The sequence below is a fragment of the Sylvia atricapilla genome, chromosome 1 (genome assembly GCF_009819655.1).
Source record: "Sylvia atricapilla isolate bSylAtr1 chromosome 1, bSylAtr1.pri, whole genome shotgun sequence".
Taxonomy (NCBI): Eukaryota; Metazoa; Chordata; class Aves; order Passeriformes; family Sylviidae; genus Sylvia; species Sylvia atricapilla.
In genome coordinates this window covers 55,130,820-55,150,135 of record NC_089140.1, presented here as the reverse complement: position 1 = coordinate 55,150,135, position 19,316 = coordinate 55,130,820, and the positions used below count along the sequence as shown (strand labels likewise).

The 19,316-nt window shown below is 41.6% G+C and overlaps 1 protein-coding gene across 1 annotated transcript in view; it reads right to left on the bottom strand.

Annotated features, from left to right (window-relative positions):
• The window catches only part of TNS3 (tensin 3), a 122,791-nt gene that overhangs the window by 91,598 nt on the left and 11,877 nt on the right, over positions 1 to 19,316 (bottom strand). Inside the window, exons 5-8 of the mRNA XM_066323113.1 lie at positions 18,258 to 18,341; positions 15,154 to 15,266; positions 13,478 to 13,538; positions 13,245 to 13,317 (exon numbers count right to left, since the gene is read on the bottom strand). Of these exons, the coding sequence (XP_066179210.1) occupies positions 13,245 to 13,317; positions 13,478 to 13,538; positions 15,154 to 15,266; positions 18,258 to 18,341 (331 nt within the window). The remainder of the gene's footprint in view (positions 1 to 13,244; positions 13,318 to 13,477; positions 13,539 to 15,153; positions 15,267 to 18,257; positions 18,342 to 19,316) is intronic.

Below are 19,316 nucleotides of genomic sequence, written 5' to 3'. Positions count from 1 at the left end.
GACTGAAAATATCTTTTACTGTTCAGTATGCATAATAAGCTTTCAGTGAACTCCAGGTGTGACTTTGAATCCTGACTCCACTCACTACCTTTTTATGCCATAATCAAGAATTAATGCAAGCCATTGTAATGTGCTGGAAAATTCCTACATGTATTTACAGATGTCAGTGCAGCTTTTCAACACCTGCATCTGTTCTGTTTCACCACATGCTATTCACTTTATGTTAACAAACTCCCTAAAGCTAAGTCAAGAAAGGATATTTTATTTACCACTTAAAAACAAACAAACAAATATTCCAAGTAGCTAAACCTTTTGGAATTGGAGGTGGAGCATCTTACAGATCATTATTTTTGTCGGATACCACTGAAGTTTTTGCTTAGACATAATAAAAAAATATTCAAAACTTAAGTGAAGTCTTTGTTTACAAAATACTTAAATGCTCAAAAAGACACTGGTTTGCTCAGAATTATCTCAAATAATAGTATGAGATTAGGGAAGATTATATTTTTTTAAATGATGCATTAGAGAAAAGCTACGTGCTCTTTTTTAATTCTAAAACCTCATTTGAGAAATAGCGAGTTTATCTCAGACTGATTTCTGTTGAGATCTATTCCATTTCCTTAGGTACCAACAGTCCTTCAGTAAGTAACAGTGTCCTTAATTTGAAACTGTCTCAAAACTTTCAGAGTATTCCAATTTATAATAGTATATTTAAAAATTGTTTCTCCATTTTCCAGGGAAAGAACAAAACAACAATATACAGAACTGAATGGGGAGGTTAGACAAAGAAAAGAATCTGATACTCTGATACCAAAGACTGTTGTAGTTTAGGAATGGTATTCCCCAAATCAGTGTTCCCACTGAAACACATCAAAGCACACACCACAAAGGTAAAAAGCACAAGGCACAAAAGGTAAAGATTGCAGTCTGAGATAAAAACAATTTACTGAAAACAGTAGAGAAATAAGACAATGAACAGTAACAGCAACAATAATAAGAACAGTGTACAAGAGATGAAAAACAAAACCAAACCAAAACCAAGACCAAAACAAAACCAAGGAAAAAAAAAAAAAACAACAACAACAAAAAAAACCACACACACAGACAAAAAAAAAAAAAAAAAACAAAAAAACCCAAAAAAACCACCCGAGTTACATTAGATTGCTCAAACTCTCTCTCACAGACAGAGATCCCAAAAGTGCCCAACTGCTCCTTCCACCATGCAATCCAAACCAGAAGGAAGCCCTTCCCCATTCCCAAAAAATGAAACGAGGTGGTATAGAATAACTTCTGTGTCCTAGCCATGTCCCTCCTGGCTAGTGCAAAAATTAAACGTGTCCTAGTCAGGACCAGGACATTATCCACATATTCTATGCCATCTGTATCATGCCCAAAGCGTACACCTTCTAAATACACACACACACACACACATACATATATATACACACACGTATGACGCTGGTTTACACCACAACAATACAGACTCCGAGCTTCAGAAGACTGAAATGACTCCTTTATTTTTTGGGATGTGTCTCCCTTTTATACTATTTTACACAGACCAATTTGACTGGTGAATGAAAGGCAAACTTCTTCAAAGGTTTTAGTCAGACCAGAGGGACATCAAGAAGTGCCTCTCAGGAAAAGGAATGAATAACAAAATACAGTTTACAAAAACACTTCTCTTGTTTACAGAAAACCAAAACGTCTCAGGCACGAAGCCAGGTCTACATACATACACACACACAGGAGCACAAGTGCCATTTTCATACTGCTAGCCCAATCCCTCCAAGATGTCTTGAGTCCATTCAGTTCATGACTGTGAATTCCACCTGTCCTAGATGTCTTCTAGGGCAAAAGGGTTGGTGTGCTGTTGAGTGGTTGCAAGCTTAATCAGGAGCTCATAACTGGTGTATCTGGAGCAGTCCATTCTCACTGTTCATGGCAGTTACGGCATACAGTGGCAGTGTCATTCAGCAATCAACATTATACAATTTAGAATTACTGACTGTTCTCACCCAAAAATCACAATGAGGTACACACAACAATGCCCTGTCTCTCTGCATTACACAACAAGTAACGTGCACCCAGTGCACCCAGGTCCTTGAGTAAAAACAATCTCATGGATGGGTTTGCCTTTACTTGAAGGAGAACTAATTCAAACTGTCTTCCCTAACATATTCCTCAAGCACCACAGGGTCTTTATTCTCTTCTGCAGTGTATGTAGGTTTTCACTGGGCAGGACCAGACTCAATTGGTAGAATTCCAGTGTTAACTAACCAGGTGACCTTTGCTACGTCCCAACGTTTGAAGGCCCCACCATTCATTGCTTTCCATATGTTTTTAACAGTCCATTGTAACTTTCAGTTTACCCAGAAGCTGGTGCATGATAAAGAGTATGATACATCCACTCCATACCACACTCTCTGGGCCAAGCATCTATGAGGCGATTTTTGAAATGAGTCCCTTTGTCCAACTCACTTCTTTCTGGGGTGGCATGTCTCCACAGGACTTGCTTTTCAAAGCCCAAGATGGTGCTCCTGGCAGTGGCATGAGGCACAGGGTACATCTCCAGCCACCCAGTAATTATTTCCACCATTGTAAGAACATAGTGCTTGCCTTGGTGGGTTTGCCTGAGTGTGATGCACGCAATCTGCCAGACTTCCTCATATTTAAATTTTGACCATAGTCCCCTATAGTGATGTGTTTTTCCTAATTTTAGTCCCTCAAATGGTTTATTCTGTAACCCACCTCTCCTTCCTTGCATGGTTAATTTGATCCCAGCTACATTCCTGTGTGCTGATGTCACTCCTTGAACTCCTCCATTGTTCTCCTACCCCTCTCTTTCCCATCCTACTCTGTGCTAGTCACTCTCACTTTGGGTTCAAGTTTATCCCACCTTCTGTGTTCCCACTGATCACTGTATTTGTATCCTTCCTTGAGACCCCCCCTGCATATTAGTGCCTGCGAGGCCAGCCTCAGGGCTCCACCCCTGCCAAGCTTTGTATTTCTGTGAATAAATATGTGACTCGGAGAGGCACCTGGAGTCTGTTTTGTCATCTCCTACCCCAATCATCTGGTGAGTGCCAAGGACTCAGGAATTCCGGGGGAAGTGTTGCGCCCCCCTTGCTCACAGCCCTAGGCTAAGGCTGGGCTCACAACAGTCCCCCATACCACAGGGGCTTTACCTGCTTGTCCTGCTTGATTGCAGCACATTTCAGAGTTATGGATAACCTGAGAGATAGAGCCCAAGGTTAAATCCACTTCTTGATCACAAGCATATCTGTATGTTTCACCTCTTCCCTCATGACCTGAGGTGTATGGGCTCATCAAGCCAGAAATAATTCACCCTTATGTTGCCAGTCCAGATCTACCTGAGACATTTTAATCTTGGCACCTTGATCCACCTGCTGCAACATTCTTTGATAGCCTGACTCTTCAGTATGTGTGCATCTACATGAGGTACTTCTGCAGCCAACTTCTCTATCCAGGTAGCAATGTCTTGCCATAATTCAACAGCCCAGATAGGTTTACCTCTCTGCTACCAATTAATCTTTTTCCACTGGTACAGACACTCCCCCAGAGCACTTGTCACTGTCCATGAGTCAGTGTATGTACAGGTAGAGTGCTGGCCATTTCTCTCATTCAGTGATAGCCAAATGGATGCCTTTCAGCTCTGGGACCTGACTTGATCCACCTTGTCCCTCAATAGCTTCTGTGACTTGTCAGGACTCCATATATCTGCTTTCTGTTTTCAATATATGTCTACAATACAGCAGGAACAGTTGGTAAAGAGATACTGCTTTTCATTTTCTGGTTCTGATTACATAGTGAGGCCTTCTCAGCACATCACCTTCTCCTGCTTCTCTGACGTTAATACAAAATTTTTGCCTTCAGGCCAGTTTGTGCTGACTTAGAAGATCCCTGGGCAATTAGGGTTATTCCCACCAAATAATACGAAGTTAGCTAACTTCGTGATCAGCATGACTCACTCCATGAAGCATCAGTGGCATGTGTGAAACATCCTTTGAACATCCGATCCAGCACTGGCAGTTGAGGTGCCAGGAGGAACTGTACTTTGGTGTCAATCACTTCTGAAGCAGCTCAAACCCCTTCATAAACTGCCAGGATCTCTTTTTTCAGAAGGAGTGTAGCAGGCCTCGGATCCTGACCCCAGGGCTTGTCCTCAGGTCTCCCCGGGTACCCTTTGCCAGAACTCCAGGAAGAACCATTCTCCCCAGCTGCGGTATAGAGCACACTTTTCACATCTTATCCTGTCCTAACAGGCCCAAGTGCTACTGCATGAGCAGTCTTTTGTTTGATTTGTTCAAAAGCCTGTTGTTCAGGACTACGCCTAAAATAATTATTCTTCCAGGTCACTTGATGAAGAGGCCTTACAATCTAACTGAAATCTGAAAACTACATCCTCCAAAAACCTATAATGGCTAGGAAAGCCTGGGTTTTTTTCTTGCTGGTTGGTGGGATTATTAGCTGCTATTGTGTTGACCACATCCATTGGAATCTGACAACACTCACCTTGCCATTTTACTCCTAAAATCTGAATTTTCTGGGCAGGTCCCTTGACCTCACTCTGCTTTATGGCAGAACTGGCTTTCAGGAGGACCTGGATTATCTTCTTACCCTTCCCAAAAACTTGCTCTACTGTGTAACCCCACAGAATGACATCAATGTGTTGCAAGTATTCTGGAGCCTTGCCCTTTTCCAGTTCAGTCTGGATCAGTACATGGCAAATAGAGGGGCTGTTTCCAGTCTTGGGGCAGTCTGTTCCAGGTGTACTGGACACCCGTCCAGGTAAAAATCAAACTGTCACCTGCACTTTGCTGCTAAAGGAATGGAGAAAAATGCACTAGTAATATGAAAGGGTGACACCACTTTGCTGCTTTGGACTCCAGTGAAGTTCCAGCATGTCCAGCAGTGCAGCAGTCAGAGCTGGTCTCCACTCTCCAATGGACTTATGCACTGGCTATACAGGACTAATAAAGGGTGAGCAAGTCTCACTGACCACTCCCTGGCTCTCCAGTAGATTAACCATTTCATGCATATGGATCATGGTGTCCCAGTTTGTTGCAGTACTGTCAAGGGTACATTACTGTGGTTGTGATTGGTACCTATTTTTTTTTTGACTCTCAGAAGTCCCAAACTAGAAAGGGTCTTCTGAGAGACTAGACAAGGTGTTCAGCTGTCCAGTTCCCTCTATCTCCACAGCAGCTATCCCAAAAGCCCAGTGATAACCTTTTGGGTCCTCAAAATACCCTCTCCTGAGGTCATCTATGCCAAGGATGCATGGGGTCTCTGGACCGGTCACAGCTGGGTGTTTTTGCCCCTCATTCCCAGTAAGCTCACTACAGCTTTCATTACAGTCTGCTGTCACTCCAGAAACACCAAAAGACTCTGCTCCTACATACCTTGATGGCATCAGGGTAGATTGTGCACTGATGTCAACTAAAACCTTAAACTCATGTGGGTCTGATGTGCCAGGCCATGGGATCCATGCAGTCCAATAAATCAGACTGTCCCTTTCTTCCACTGGCTGAAGGTAGGGCCCCTCCTGGTAACAGTGCATCTGGCAAAAGGTAAAACAGGCTGCTATCGCTAGTGGGGACTATGAAGGGGCAGAACTCATTGATGTACCCAGGTTGGGGGGTTGGGAGCCTGAGGACAAGACAGTTGCTATTTATCCAATAATAAGAAGCAACAGAACTACTGAAAGTACACCCTCTTCCAGTGGCCAGTTCTCTCTGAACTGCATCAGCTTGTGACCAAACATGGTTTGGGTTCTACTGCCATTACTAATATGCTACAATTACTAACCACTGAGGAGGTAACCTGGAGCGCACTGCCCCGAGACTGGAAACAGCCCCTCTATTTGCCATGTACTGATCCAGACTTAACTGGAAAAGGGCAAGGCTCCAGAATACTTGCAACACATTGATGACATCATTTTGATGTAAAGCAGCTTGCCAAATTGATATTTACAACAGTCCAATATATGGTCTTCAAAACTACGTGGAAGAGCAGTGCTGAGAAACAGATAAAGAATCTAAAAGTTTGACGAGAAGACACATGTTATAAGGCGGGGGTCTCTCAACTTCTGGGATTACCACTAGTGGGGGATGCCTGACTCCAGGCTAGATTGCATCCCTTAATATTGGCACAGATGAAAGATTTGGGACTGCAGACACTGCTTAAGGTAACTAACATAGCAAACCCAACTCAAACATATTCCAAAATCAGACAAGGAGTCAAAGAACCATATCTACAATTTACAGAGAGATTACAAGATGCTATGGAAAAACAAATTGTTAATGCCAAAGTCAGAAATCATCTAATTTTGCAATTGACAAAGGACAATACCAATGAGGACTGCCAAAAAGTCATGAAAGTGCTATCTAATGAAAATCCATCACTAAATGAATTGATAAATGCCTGTGCTAAGGTTGGGTCTAATTCTCATGGCATCACCATGTGAGCAATTCCATAGCAGCTGCTGCAAAGATAACATCTCAATGCTACAAATGTGAACAACAAGGCCACCAGGTAGTAAACTATCCCCCCATGTCTACTCCAAAGGGGACATGTCAAGGACAAAGGAATTAAATCATTAATTGTGATCAATGTGGGGAAACCTGGTCACATGGCCAGGCAGTGTAAATACAAAGTCTAATCTACAAAACAATTTTTTAAATAATCCTTTAAGAACCAGGGAAATGGACAACCCAACACAAGAGGAAGATGCATGAAGACATAAGTATCTCCTCACCTTCCTGTGCAAGCTTATGTGACCAACTTACAGGCAGGACTTGAGGAGCTGGGATGGATGTTTCTACCTTCATCTCAGTAACTATTACCACCTTAAAGGTACATTAAGTCCTTCTTGAGGCACGGGGGCCTATCAGGAGAGGACTGAGTGCACTGTTAATTGGAAGATCTAGTACCAACTTGCAAGGCATCTATGTGCCCCCTAGTGTTATATAGACTTTACTGGATAAATACATGTAATGGTTTTCATCTTACTCCACCCATGACTATCCCTGAAAAAAACAGAATTGCCCAGCTTATCCCTTTTAAGTCTTGTGTCCCAAATACAGATCCCAGAGTGCAACGAGACCAAGGCTTCGGGTCAGCAGGTGAACCTCAGCTTTTTTGGGGAGTCTGGGTAGGGATGGATTTTAAACGGGGAGCACTATTTTAAGGGGTGAAAAATATCCCACACTATGCCTAAAATGGCTTATTGCTCAGCTAGTGTCGGTACCACAGTGACCCTTCGAGAAAGAGAAGTTACATGCCTTAGGTCTTTAGTGCAGGAACAATTGGTTTAAAGACACATAGAGCCCTCTATGAGTCCTTGGAACACCCCGGTATTTGTTATAAAAAAAAGTCTAGTAAATGGAGGTTGTTCCATGACTTGAGAAAGATCAATTCATCCATGGAGAGCGTGGGCACCCTCCAGCCTAGTATGCCATCTCCTACAGTGATTCTTGCCAACTGGGATGTTCTAATTGTGGACCTGAAAGATTGTTTCTTTACTATTACACTGCATCCAGATGATACCCCACAGTAAAATGTTGCCTTTACTGTACCTTCTATTAATAATGCTGCATCAGAGGAGCATTATCAATGGAAAGTATTTCCTCAACATATGAGAAACAGCCATACAATGGTACATTGCACAGGCACTCTCATCAATGAAAGAACAATTTCCAGGAGCATACTGTTACCACTACACGAATAACATTTTGATTGCAACTCTGTCACCCCAAATTTGCCTACTTTTCATTGTTTGTACTTTATTCTCATGCAGCTTCAAGAAAATGATGTATTTTTTTAGAACTTATCTATTTTGTTTCCATAGTTCTCCTCTGGGAGGAGAAAGATGATTGATGGTCATGTTCACCAATGAGGTCAAAAGGGTGGCTACCTGTATAGCCGATCTTTTGCCTCCTGATAAAAGTGTATATAAGATGGAGTCAGAAAATTAAAGATCAGAGCTTTTCCTGCTGAACTTTCTGCTTCCTGCTGGTTCTTTCGTAACAGCGACGTCTGGTGACCTTGAGTGGAACTACAACCTGCTGTGTGCCTGAGCTAAAATAAGTGGTAAGAGATGCTGACCTCTGCTTCTTCCTCGGATGATGCCCTCGTGATGGACCTTTGGTTTGAGATCCTGGAGAGAGAGGGAGCCTCCGTTTTCAGAGGGGACTTCCAAGAATTGTTTTGTTATGCTAGAACCCATGTTTTTTTCTGCAGCATCCAGTCTGCTTTCCCCACATTGGCGTGGAGGTTTTTGAGTAAGCATCTGCTCCAGTTTTTTTCTGCCAATTGCGATGTGGAGCTTTTGAGGTTGCTAATAACCTGGAAAAGGCTGGTAGGGGTGCTGCTCAGGTACGCAGCCTCCCAGTTCTGGGGTTTCAGAGGATGGCTCCAGCCTGATGCTGTCTCCCAGGCTAGGTGCCAGGGGAGATGGTGGAGCGTTTTCTCCTGTTCGCTCTTTGCAGATGCGCCGCTGGAGTGGAGGGGATTTAGCCCCCTCCCAGGTGCACACACTGCCAGCGAGAACACTGATTCTCACCCCACAAAGGTGCAGAAGTGAGGACAGACTGCCCTCCTGCAGCCCCTCCCGCAGCCACGGCTCCGCTGAGAGATGCATGGGGGGGTGACTCCTGGGGGGCTCCGGGCTGTACAGTCTGGCTCTTCCGCAAGTCTGTCACCCCTCGCCAGCCCCCCTCCTTCCCACTGCTCATGGTACCTCCCCAATGGCTTCTCCCCCGAATCGCCCTCATCCTTGTGAGCAGCACTGCAAAACAGACCTCTCGTCGCGCTCTCCCTCCACACTGAGCCAGAGCAGCGCTGTGCACGCTGCCGCCACCACTGCTGATGCAGAGGTGGCTGCTGGCTCCACAGTGTTCACTTTTAAAGGAGGGGACAACACAGCTGACAACAGGCCAGTGTTCCCCCACGGCAAGGGGTCCCGAGATGCCAGGTCGACTTTAGCTGGCAGTTGGACGGTGCCATCGTGTCAGGTGACGGTCCAGCCACGGGACCGTGCACAGTTTTGGGAGGATGCATGGTCCAAGGCTGATGCAGTGGGCGGCCGCAGTTAGGCATGGTGCCCCTGCAGGGCAGGGATGAACTCCCTAGCCCTGCAGGTGCTGCGAGATGGGCTCTTGTCTCTGTTCCCATGGAGTCCATGGGGACAAGATTTGGAGGACAATGCTGCATCGACGAGCATTCTGCAAACTTTCCCTGTGCTTCAGGAAGCTGGTCACAAGCATCATGCCCATTTGTCTTGGCAAGCATCGATTGATCTCTGTGACAGGATTGGTAAATACAGTCTGGGATCTCCTGAGATGATGCAGGTGCTCCGATTGATAGACACAGACGTGTTACCTCCTTATGACAATTGGTGTTTGGCCAAGGTTCTCTTTCAGCCAGTGGAATACGACGTATTTGAGTCCAAGTGGTCTCAACTGGCTGAAAAGACTGCAGCACAGAATCAGATGGCTCGTCAAGATGACCCTAGGTATGGGGTCGGGCCAGATGTGCTGCTGGGTATAGGTGAGTTTGCTGATGTTAATAGGCAAATCATCTATGAGCCCTTGGTACTAGAGCAGTGCCAGAAAGTTGGCATGGCAGCACTGGTACAGACAATGGAGATGTCTGCACTGAATCAGTCATTTGCCACAATTCTTCAGACGACAGATGGACCCTTCCTGCGGTTCACAGAGTCTGACAGCTTCAGTTGAGCGACAGGTGGATGATTTCACTTCTAGAATGACATTGCTCAAGCATTTGGCAAGGAGCAACTGTAATGCAGAGTGCAGGAGGATCATAGAGGCCCTTCCAGGTGATCCCACACTCTTGCAAATGGCCGAGGCCTGTGCCAAACTGAGCACCACAGGTGCTTAGGTAGCTGCTGTGGCTACCACCCTGCGGCCAACCTGGAAAGCGCAGCAGGGTGGGAAGCAGAAACAGCCAAATGCTCAAGCCAGCAAGAAAATAGGAGAGAAAGGGAAAAATGGCAGAAACACTGCTTTGTTTCTCTGTGGATGGCGTGGAAGGCCAAATTACATGGCCAATGCTTGTAAGACAACAGTTCACGTGAATGGCCAGCCTCTCTCAGGCTTGGGAAATGGGCAGAGGAGTGCGAAGAGGAAGTGTGCTCAGACATGAGTGTCTTCCCAATCCCGAGAGCCGATGGAGGTCTGCTGGGCGAGCTCAGTTTCCAAACCCACCCTCCCCTGTCACTGTCCCTGAAGGGACTAGAATTGCTCCACTTGTATTCTTGAGTCTTCTGTTCACAGGACAAAGAGCCAGTGGTGAGAAGGCAGCTGCTTTGAAGCTACTGGGCTGTCTCACATTCATTGGACTGTTGTTCTGGCCAGAGATTGTGCTGAAACAATTTTTACTCTGTCTGTCTTTGGAGCGGACATTGCAAGTCTCTCCTTTGCCACTTGGCATCTGTAATGGACCCTTCCTCAAGACAAATTCATCACCGTTCATGACTTGGTTCGGGAGCTGTTGGACCAGGATCATCTGGAACTTTCTACTTGTCCCTGGAACACCCGTTTCCTGCATCGAAAAGATGTCTGGGAAATGGAAGTTGTTACGAGACCTCCGAAAAGTTAATGCCGTGGTGGAAAGCATGGGGATGTTGCAGGCTGATATGCCATCGCCCATCATGCTTCCCACGGATTGGCTGATCCTCATTGTTTTCTTTTGTATTGATTCATTTGTATCCTACAGGTATCAGTGGCCAATGGAATGATGAATGGTCCAATCCCTTGCACCTTTTGGACTGGGTCTTCCTGCCCTATCAGCCATGAGAGATGGCAGAAACATTGTTTGAGCTCATTGCTCGATTGATAATTAAATGCAGGCGACAGTGCTTGCAAATTGATGGGTGCAGATTTTACAAAATTCATACTCTTGGTACTACGGGAGAAATTTGACTGGAGCTTTGCAAGCAGTGTTTCTCTGCCAAATGCTCTGGAAAATTTTTCAGGGCAGATTGCTTGTCATCTGCCCAGCCATGAGCTATTGCACGTGGCAAAATTCTTTAAAAATTCCTTTGCGGCACAAAAATAGTCAGAAGCCAGTGCAAGGACCCACCATCTTTAAAGATGGTTCGGGAAGGACAAGACGGGCCATTGTTGCTTGGAAGAATGGATCTGAGTGTCAAGTTTTGGAAGGTCATGAGGATGGGGCAGCCCAACTGGTTGAACTGAGGGCTGCCGTCATGGCATTTCCAAAGTTTTCCCAGGAACCTTTCAATTTAGTCACAGATTCCATTTCTGTGGCCAACATGGCACAGCAGTTGGGTCATTCAATTTTGAAGGGAGTCAGCAATAATGCTTTTATTCATTTGCTGAACACCTGTGTTGTGCCCCTGAGGCCTAGGTTCTTCAAAACAAAAACAGGGAATGCAGGGTGAAACCCCACACAATCAATTGGCAAAGGCTTTGTATGCCAACAAGCACTGTAAGGTGCTGCAGAATTCTAATAAACCTGTCAGGTTGAAAGCAGGAGACCGTGACCAAAATGAAGGTCAACAAGTGGAGGAATCCGAGTGAGACTCGGGTGTCAATGACATGAGTGATCACTCTGATGGCCTTTCCATGCGAAGAAATTGAACATTGTTCATTTTCTTTTTTCTTTTTTTTTAACGGTAACAGCATTTCTTCTTTTGCACATTTTATGACTTGAACAGAGTCTTGTAGTTATTCAGGGGCAAACTTGCAAACCATTGGAGCAGAATAGTCCTTCAGAAGCTGGATGATTTTGTTCTACCTTGCATGCCATTCACAACCCACCCTCGGAGCAGATCTTTGAAAGATCCTCCTAAAAATCTCCTGTAACTCTTAACATGGCGTGGACCAGACTGAGGAGAGCTGGCAGACCTAGCCACAAGAAAATGCTGTCCTTAATATCCAAAGGGAATTAAAAATTCTCAGAAACTGTTTTAACAGGATTGAAACTGAAGAAGGAGGTGAAAATCTGGGGGAAATCATTCTCCCCTGTTCCCCCAACAAAAATGGATTCCCAAAGGTAGTGCTGGAGGTAAGGGCAGGAGAGCAGCACTCAATACACATCCCAAATGACCCTCATTGTTCTTGATGTTACCACATCATAATATGGTATCACATAGTCCATCAACAAAACAATCCCAATCTCTCTCCCTGATCTGAAAAATATCATGAGATATGGAAATACATACAGTTAAGGTACCACACCACATGGACAAATTAAACAACACTGTATACCGACTGGCTCTGGACCTAATGCAACAAAACGCCTAGATAAAATTTGTTTCAAACTCATTCTGGGCAAACCTGTTGCTATCCTAACCCTTCTTACCTCACATTTTGTGCCAAATAAGGGTATTGTGGTTCAGGAATGGTGTTTTCCAATTCAGTGTTCCCACTGAAACACTGCAAACCACACACAATGCTCAGCCACTACCCCTCTCCCCTGCAGCAGCTTGGAGAGGAGAACTGGATGCACAAACAGGAAGAGCAACAATACAAACGACAGAGGGCACAAGTAAACAAAACCCAGACAATTCACACATGACTGCTCACAGACCTCCCCTCTTCTTCCTTCTCCCTACCTCCTAGAAGCCCCAGCAATACCCAAGCACTCCCTCCACTATGCTACCTGACCAGAAAGAAAGCCCTTCCCCTGTCCCTGAAAAATGACATGAGGTGGTACAAAATAACCTTTGGGTCCAAACCATGCCCTATCTGGCTACTGCAAAATTTAACTCTATGCCAGTCAGACCTCAAACATTATCTATCCCTTATTTGGTATCACACTTTCTTGAGTGCCAGAAGAATTTATAATTACTTGGGTATTTTCTTTATAGCAGGTAGTTTTACAATTGTGCACACTGCCTGCCAAATTATAGGACAAGATATTTTAATGCCAAATTACAAATACTCCTCACAGTAATCTTTATACAGAAAAGAACAATACAGGCCTTACTGGACTTGGTGATACTATAAAAAGAGAATACTGAGAGCAATTGTTTTGAAAAAAATTTGCTCCTAAATATCTTTTACAAGGATTTTTATTCCCATGAAAGCCAAAGATGATGACTAAATTAACCTAAATTATTCTGTAGTATCCCCAGGCATTTCAACAAATTTTTTTTTTACAAGAACACAAAACAAGTCAAAGACCATAAACTAATTGTCATGTCAATAGATTTTCATTCCATACAATAAACTCACCATAATATCTCCCTTCAAAAGCTGTGCAGGGTCTATAGCAATGCAGATTCGACTTTGGTTTTCTGACCCTATGCTACTTGACAGGAGGAAAAAAATAAAATACATGGTTTAAAGACACAAAAACACAAAACAAACAAGAAACCCACAAACAAAACTAAAAAAGGCTATGTAATTCTGCAATCATTAAAATTAAAACCTAAATTCAAACATAATGGAAAATGCTTACAACTTACTATATTCCAGATGTATAAACTGGTTGCATAGCCTGGTATAACTTCAGAAAAGGTCGACAAGCTGAAAAGAAGCCAACACAAAAAGGTGTTTTGTAACATTCAGATATAGGAAAAAATTACCACTAGGAAGGTTCATGCGCATCCAGACTGAGCAAAATGGCACACAAGTGGCAATGTTGGATGGTCAATTGGCCAAAAGGAATTTTATTTTATTTTATTTTATATTATGTTATTTTTTACTAGTTCTGAATTTAAGAGAGAGGGATTTTAAAGGATTCTAGTAAGGAAGGAAACAAATTCTGCAAGAAAATGAAATTATTAAACAAAGAATGATAATGGTCAAAAGAAGGCAAATGCCCAATAGAAAATAAAAACATTTTCAAAACAAATTATTTGATCTTCAGTTTTGTTTCAAAATTAATAAGGCCCTTAAATTTCTATGTAGAACAAACAATACTCTAACTTTATTAAAACAGTTACGTTAGAAATAAAATCTAACTAAACAACAATGACAATATATCCATTGCTAATTATATTACAAAAAACATTTGGATAATAAAAATGCAGAAACACAAAACTGTTATTTAATCATAAATCCTTAAGATCTCTAAGTTTATCAGGTCCAATCATTTAAGTTGGATTCCTTTACTGTGCTCTGGCACATTATCTCATTTTATCATTTTAATTTTAAAGCTACTTAGGATAGCCAGCCATCTTAGTAGCACTGGTGAAGCCACACCTCAACTAGTGTGGTCAGTTCTGTGGCATTCACTTCAAGAAAGACACTGGAGTGTGGTAGCGTGTCCAAAAAAGGTCAAGGGAGCTGGTGAAGGGTCTCCACACATGTCCTATGAGGAGCAGCTGAGAGAGCTGGGGTTTTTAACCTGGAGAAAAGGAGGCTCAGGGAGACTTTATCATTCCCTATAACTGCCAGAAAGGAGGTTGTAGCAAGGTGGGAGTCAGCCTCTTCTCCTGGGCAACTAATGATACGATAAGAGAACATAACCTCAAGCTGCACAAAGAAGACTCCTTTCTGACAGTGGGAAGAATTTGTTCACTGAAAGGCTTGTTAAACTTTGGAATGGAATGCCCAGGGAGGTGGTGGAGTCACCATGCCTGTAGGTGTTTGAGAAATCACTGGACATGGCACTTAGTGCCATGATCTAGTTGACAAAGTGATAATGCATCAAAGGTTAGACTCAATGATCTTGGAGGTCCTTTTCCAAACTAAATGATTCTGTGTAATTCTGCAAGTACACCCTATCCAAACAGCTTTTCCACACAAAATCCAACCTCAAAACACAAAAGAGATTATATTTTTATCATTTCCCAAAACAAAGGGGAAATTACTGTAAAACCTGACCAGGTTCTCAGATCCTCTGCAGTAACAGGGACCAAAACTGTTCAGAGATAGGCAGACATGAATAGTATCAACTATTCATTTAACAAAGAACAAGAAATTGATTTCACCTGCTCCAATTTTTACTCTATGAATGCTTCTCTCCTGGGAGGAGGAGAGAAGCATTCATAGTATTCCCATACTTTATTGGGAATATTTGGATGGATATCAAGAACATATTAATTTTATTTTAAGATCCATGCAGGCTTTCTAGAAGGTTCCAAAATGAAACAAGATTTTGATCCAACACCTGAATAGGAAAAATTAGGTAACTTACCTCCCCCAGCATCTAAGTTTGGGATGTCATGAAGGATAACATAGTGCAGGAAAAGAGGGGTTGCATTCATTTTCACAGATCCAGATAGAAGGCCACTTAAGAACTGCACATATCTGAAAACAAAAAGTGTATCTGAATTATATAAAACCACTAATATCATGGAAATACATTATTTACACAATGGTATTTCCAGATTATGGGTAATGAATAGCGTTGTGACAATGCACATAACTCCAAAATAATAATCTTCACAAAACAGCATAAAAAGATACTTTAATTTACCACTGTATTAAATCCATGGCTGTTACATTGCTATTGTTGATATCTTTTAGTGATTTACATTACTATTCTAAGTAACAAACAAAGTAGAAGAGACAGTAAAGTCAATTGTTTTGGTACACATTCCAAGCTACAACTGTAGCCTTAAATGTCTTTCACAGCAGCATTGTATGAGTCTCATCCAATTTACAGTGAAGTTATCTTCATTGAAACTAAAGCAAATGCCCTTGTCGGTAATCTTAACATCAAGGGCAATGCAGTCAAATAATATCTTCATAATGAGAAGTGATCTCAATTCATCACAAAACAAGAGGAAAACTACAACAGCATTGTGAAAATTATTCTGTTTCTGCAGTTTACATGGTTTGGTCATGCAAGCAAACACCATGCAAGCAAACACCACTGCAGTGCCTTTAATTTTTCCACTGTCTTTGAGTCCCTTTTTCTTCCATGCCTATGAGAAGACCTTCATTTAACTTTATTTTCAGGAATGTATAGAGGAAAATCATCTCTTTTTCACCTTTATACACAGATCTCATTAACTGAAGTCCTGGTATCATCACAACTAAGGATATCCTGCCAGGTAACAACAGCTTTACTACCCCAGAATGGGAGTTGTGGCGATTTAAAACAGATTTCATTTTACAGAGAACTTGCAAAGCTCAATTTATTTAAACATTAAGAAAAGGCAACTTTTTGTTGTTTTTATTACAAAATTTATCTTTTAATTATTACAAAAATCTGACTAAATTTTTGAAAACCTTTCTCAAGGTGGTACACTTAAGGGGCCTACAGACAGTTGCCTTATTTTTGAGAAGAGAATTCAAAGATTTATCCTAAAGGTTTATGAGAAATTTCTTTCATAGGAAGGGTCTCTATCTGCCTTTCTCATTCAGACAAATCTTCAACTGCTTATCTGAGAATGGATTTAAAATAGATCTGGTCTACAGTTACTTTTCTTGCCATTGTTGCAACTAGCAGTAGGGAAAAGCTAAGTGACTTAATGGCCACAATTTGTTTTTTACCCAGTAAAGATTTAGCACAAAAGGGGTTTCAAAATGTGAAAAGTTGGTGTATTTTCATATTTTACAATTTTAAGATCCACTTAAATTTCACCCATTTATACATCAACTGGGTTTTAACAAGGATATCACTAATTAATTACCCAGCACTCATTTCTGAGAAGAAGTATATTAAAAGGCCACTGACCAATCAGAATGGGGACAAAGGAGTATAAAATTATCCACAAATATTAAGACATTTGGTTTTCCTCTCTCTGCAATAAGATTAGTGGCCACTGCCAGGCCAGGCAAAGGTAGCAGAGGTGAGATTCAGGAGAACAGTTCTGACAAACTGTTCAGAAATTCACTTCTGCTCTCATGAGAAATGAGATACTCCGAAGTATGTGTGTATGTCTGAAGATGGTAAGGGCAGCTCAAGTTCAGTAGTGGTGAGCAAAGATGTTAACTCCATCAGTCAAGAAGCAGACTGAATATCTCTGAGGCCTCCTCCTGCAGTTATCCCCAGAAGAATTAAGAAAGTGACCTTGAAGGGGATGTTAGAAAGATAGATCCAACCATTTATACCTATTTAATGCCTAGCTTTAGGGCTCACATACAGCTCACTTAAGTTAGTAGCTACTAACTTAAGTAGATGAAGCTTCCCATCAACATGGTTGAAAAACTGCCCTGATGCACAGTTCACAGGCTGTTGTAGAGCTTCCTGGCTCTCAGTGAAATATGCCTGGTGTCTAGGGCTTCTGGATGGGAAAATTAACAATAAAAGGAAAAACAATTTCTTTTTGCTGCTATGGTTCACACTTCCCTGTCTGCTAGGCAGCATTCTCAAATCCTCATTAATCAAATGCGATACACATATATGCAAGCATAAAACTGATACAAAAAAAGGCCAGTCAACTTCTACTTAGGAAAAGTTTATCTCAAGTCTTACAGAATGCTGTGTCACTATTTTTCAAGTTAAAAGGAGCTGTGCATGTCATCTAATAGGTTAAAAAAGTAACTGGTAAGTTTTTATTTAGAGATTAACAGAACCAAACATCTTACACTAGTTGTTATTACTGATTTTTCTGTTTCAATTAGTAGCAAACTCTTATACTTTAAACAACTTCTAAACAACCTACTGCATACACATGTATTACCATAAGCCTAGATGATGTTTTGTATTTCTAAAAGATTCACCTATATCACAATTACTTGTCTCATGGATATCAGTCTCTCTTGGTACTGAATCTTTCAATTACCCGTCATTAAAACAAGGTACATAGTGAACCCCCGAACTATTCACTTTCTGAAGTGCTTATTACTTTGAATCCTAACTCAACCTTTATCATACAAAAAGACTGAAAAGATAACACAGATAAAAATAATGAATATTGCATGCTTTGGCTAACATTTACTAGCACGGACATGGAGCAAGTACATAAGCTGCAGACCCTCTAAACAAGCAGTAAAAACATCTTTATGTCACACTGATCAGCACACATTCCATATTCATCATTATGCCACAGAAAAATGAGTTTATTGTTATCTTGGAACAATCATGATTGTGACATCTCTTTGTTAACAAACAATGCAGTGAGAACCCATTTGGGTACAAAAGTTCTTGCCTGTCTGGGACCACATGCAGGCACTGAAGGAAAGATCTTATCAATCAAGGAATATTAGTCTAAGATACAGTGCTGAGAATTCAGGAAGCACTGGAGGATCTTGTGGAAATGGCCTTCACATAGCTGGGAAGGGAGTTAGACATGGGAGCAGAAGATAATGACATTTCCTATTGATATAAATTAGAAACAAATTGAATACCTTTTTTGGGATGGCTGCATTAAAGCTGAAACTTTATCATCAAAGAATTTCTTCATAGCAAATCTGTCTAGAGCCTGATCAGCACTGTCAAGAAAAAGACACATGTTATTCTGCTTCAGCGTTATCTTGAAAATTCAGCAGGTTACTGCTTGAAATACGCAAAAATGTTTGGAAGAAAAAAAGAAGGGAAATAAAAAAAAAAGTTAAAGAAAAGAAACACCTAACTAGGTAGTAATTTGGACATTGTGGACAATGTTTATTCCACTGACACTTTCTCCTTCAATACCTTACGATAGTTTCCTTCCTGAGCAAATCACCTTCTTCCTTATTCAATTAACTGAATTGCACACTTCCAACATGAATACATTGAAATCAGAATGCAAAAAACTTTGGCAAAACCAAACAGCTCAGGCTCCCAAAGAAGGATACTTGCCATAATTTCCTGAATGTGCCACTGGGGAGTTCTCTCTATAAAATACAAATTTATTTTCTTTTTCAGAAAGAACTGTAGTACCAGGATAGAGATTCATTTAAGCAGTCAATAATTCATTCAGCCTTTATTTTCTGTACCCTGCGCCATCAAGGAAGAGACTGTCTTTAAAAAATGAACTATTTTACATTAGACAACTACAAACTCTTCAAACACACAATCAAGGAGCCACATATTCAAAAAAATACATTTTCTTCTATTCTCAATCCAGAATGCCTCTTATGTGGGTCTTTTTTGGGTGAAGGAAGGCAAGAGGCTACAGAAAAAAAAAAAGAAAAAGAAGTGCCAAAAATCAGTATGCTGTCAATCACATATGCCAAGTAACATGCTATGGTGATTCTTTTAGATCTATTCCACAAAAAAAAAAAAAAAAAAAAAAAGTCTCATAACAGATGTAATTCACGGTTTTAATTTATGTCAGAACATAAAAGATCTAGAAGTTTCAAAATACAAGAACACACCAAAATCTCAACTTCTAAATTCCACAACTAGTTCAACCTAAAAGAGTTCAAAGATACGAAAACTGTGCAAAGTACACATATGCATATCTGGATAAAAATTAAATTTAT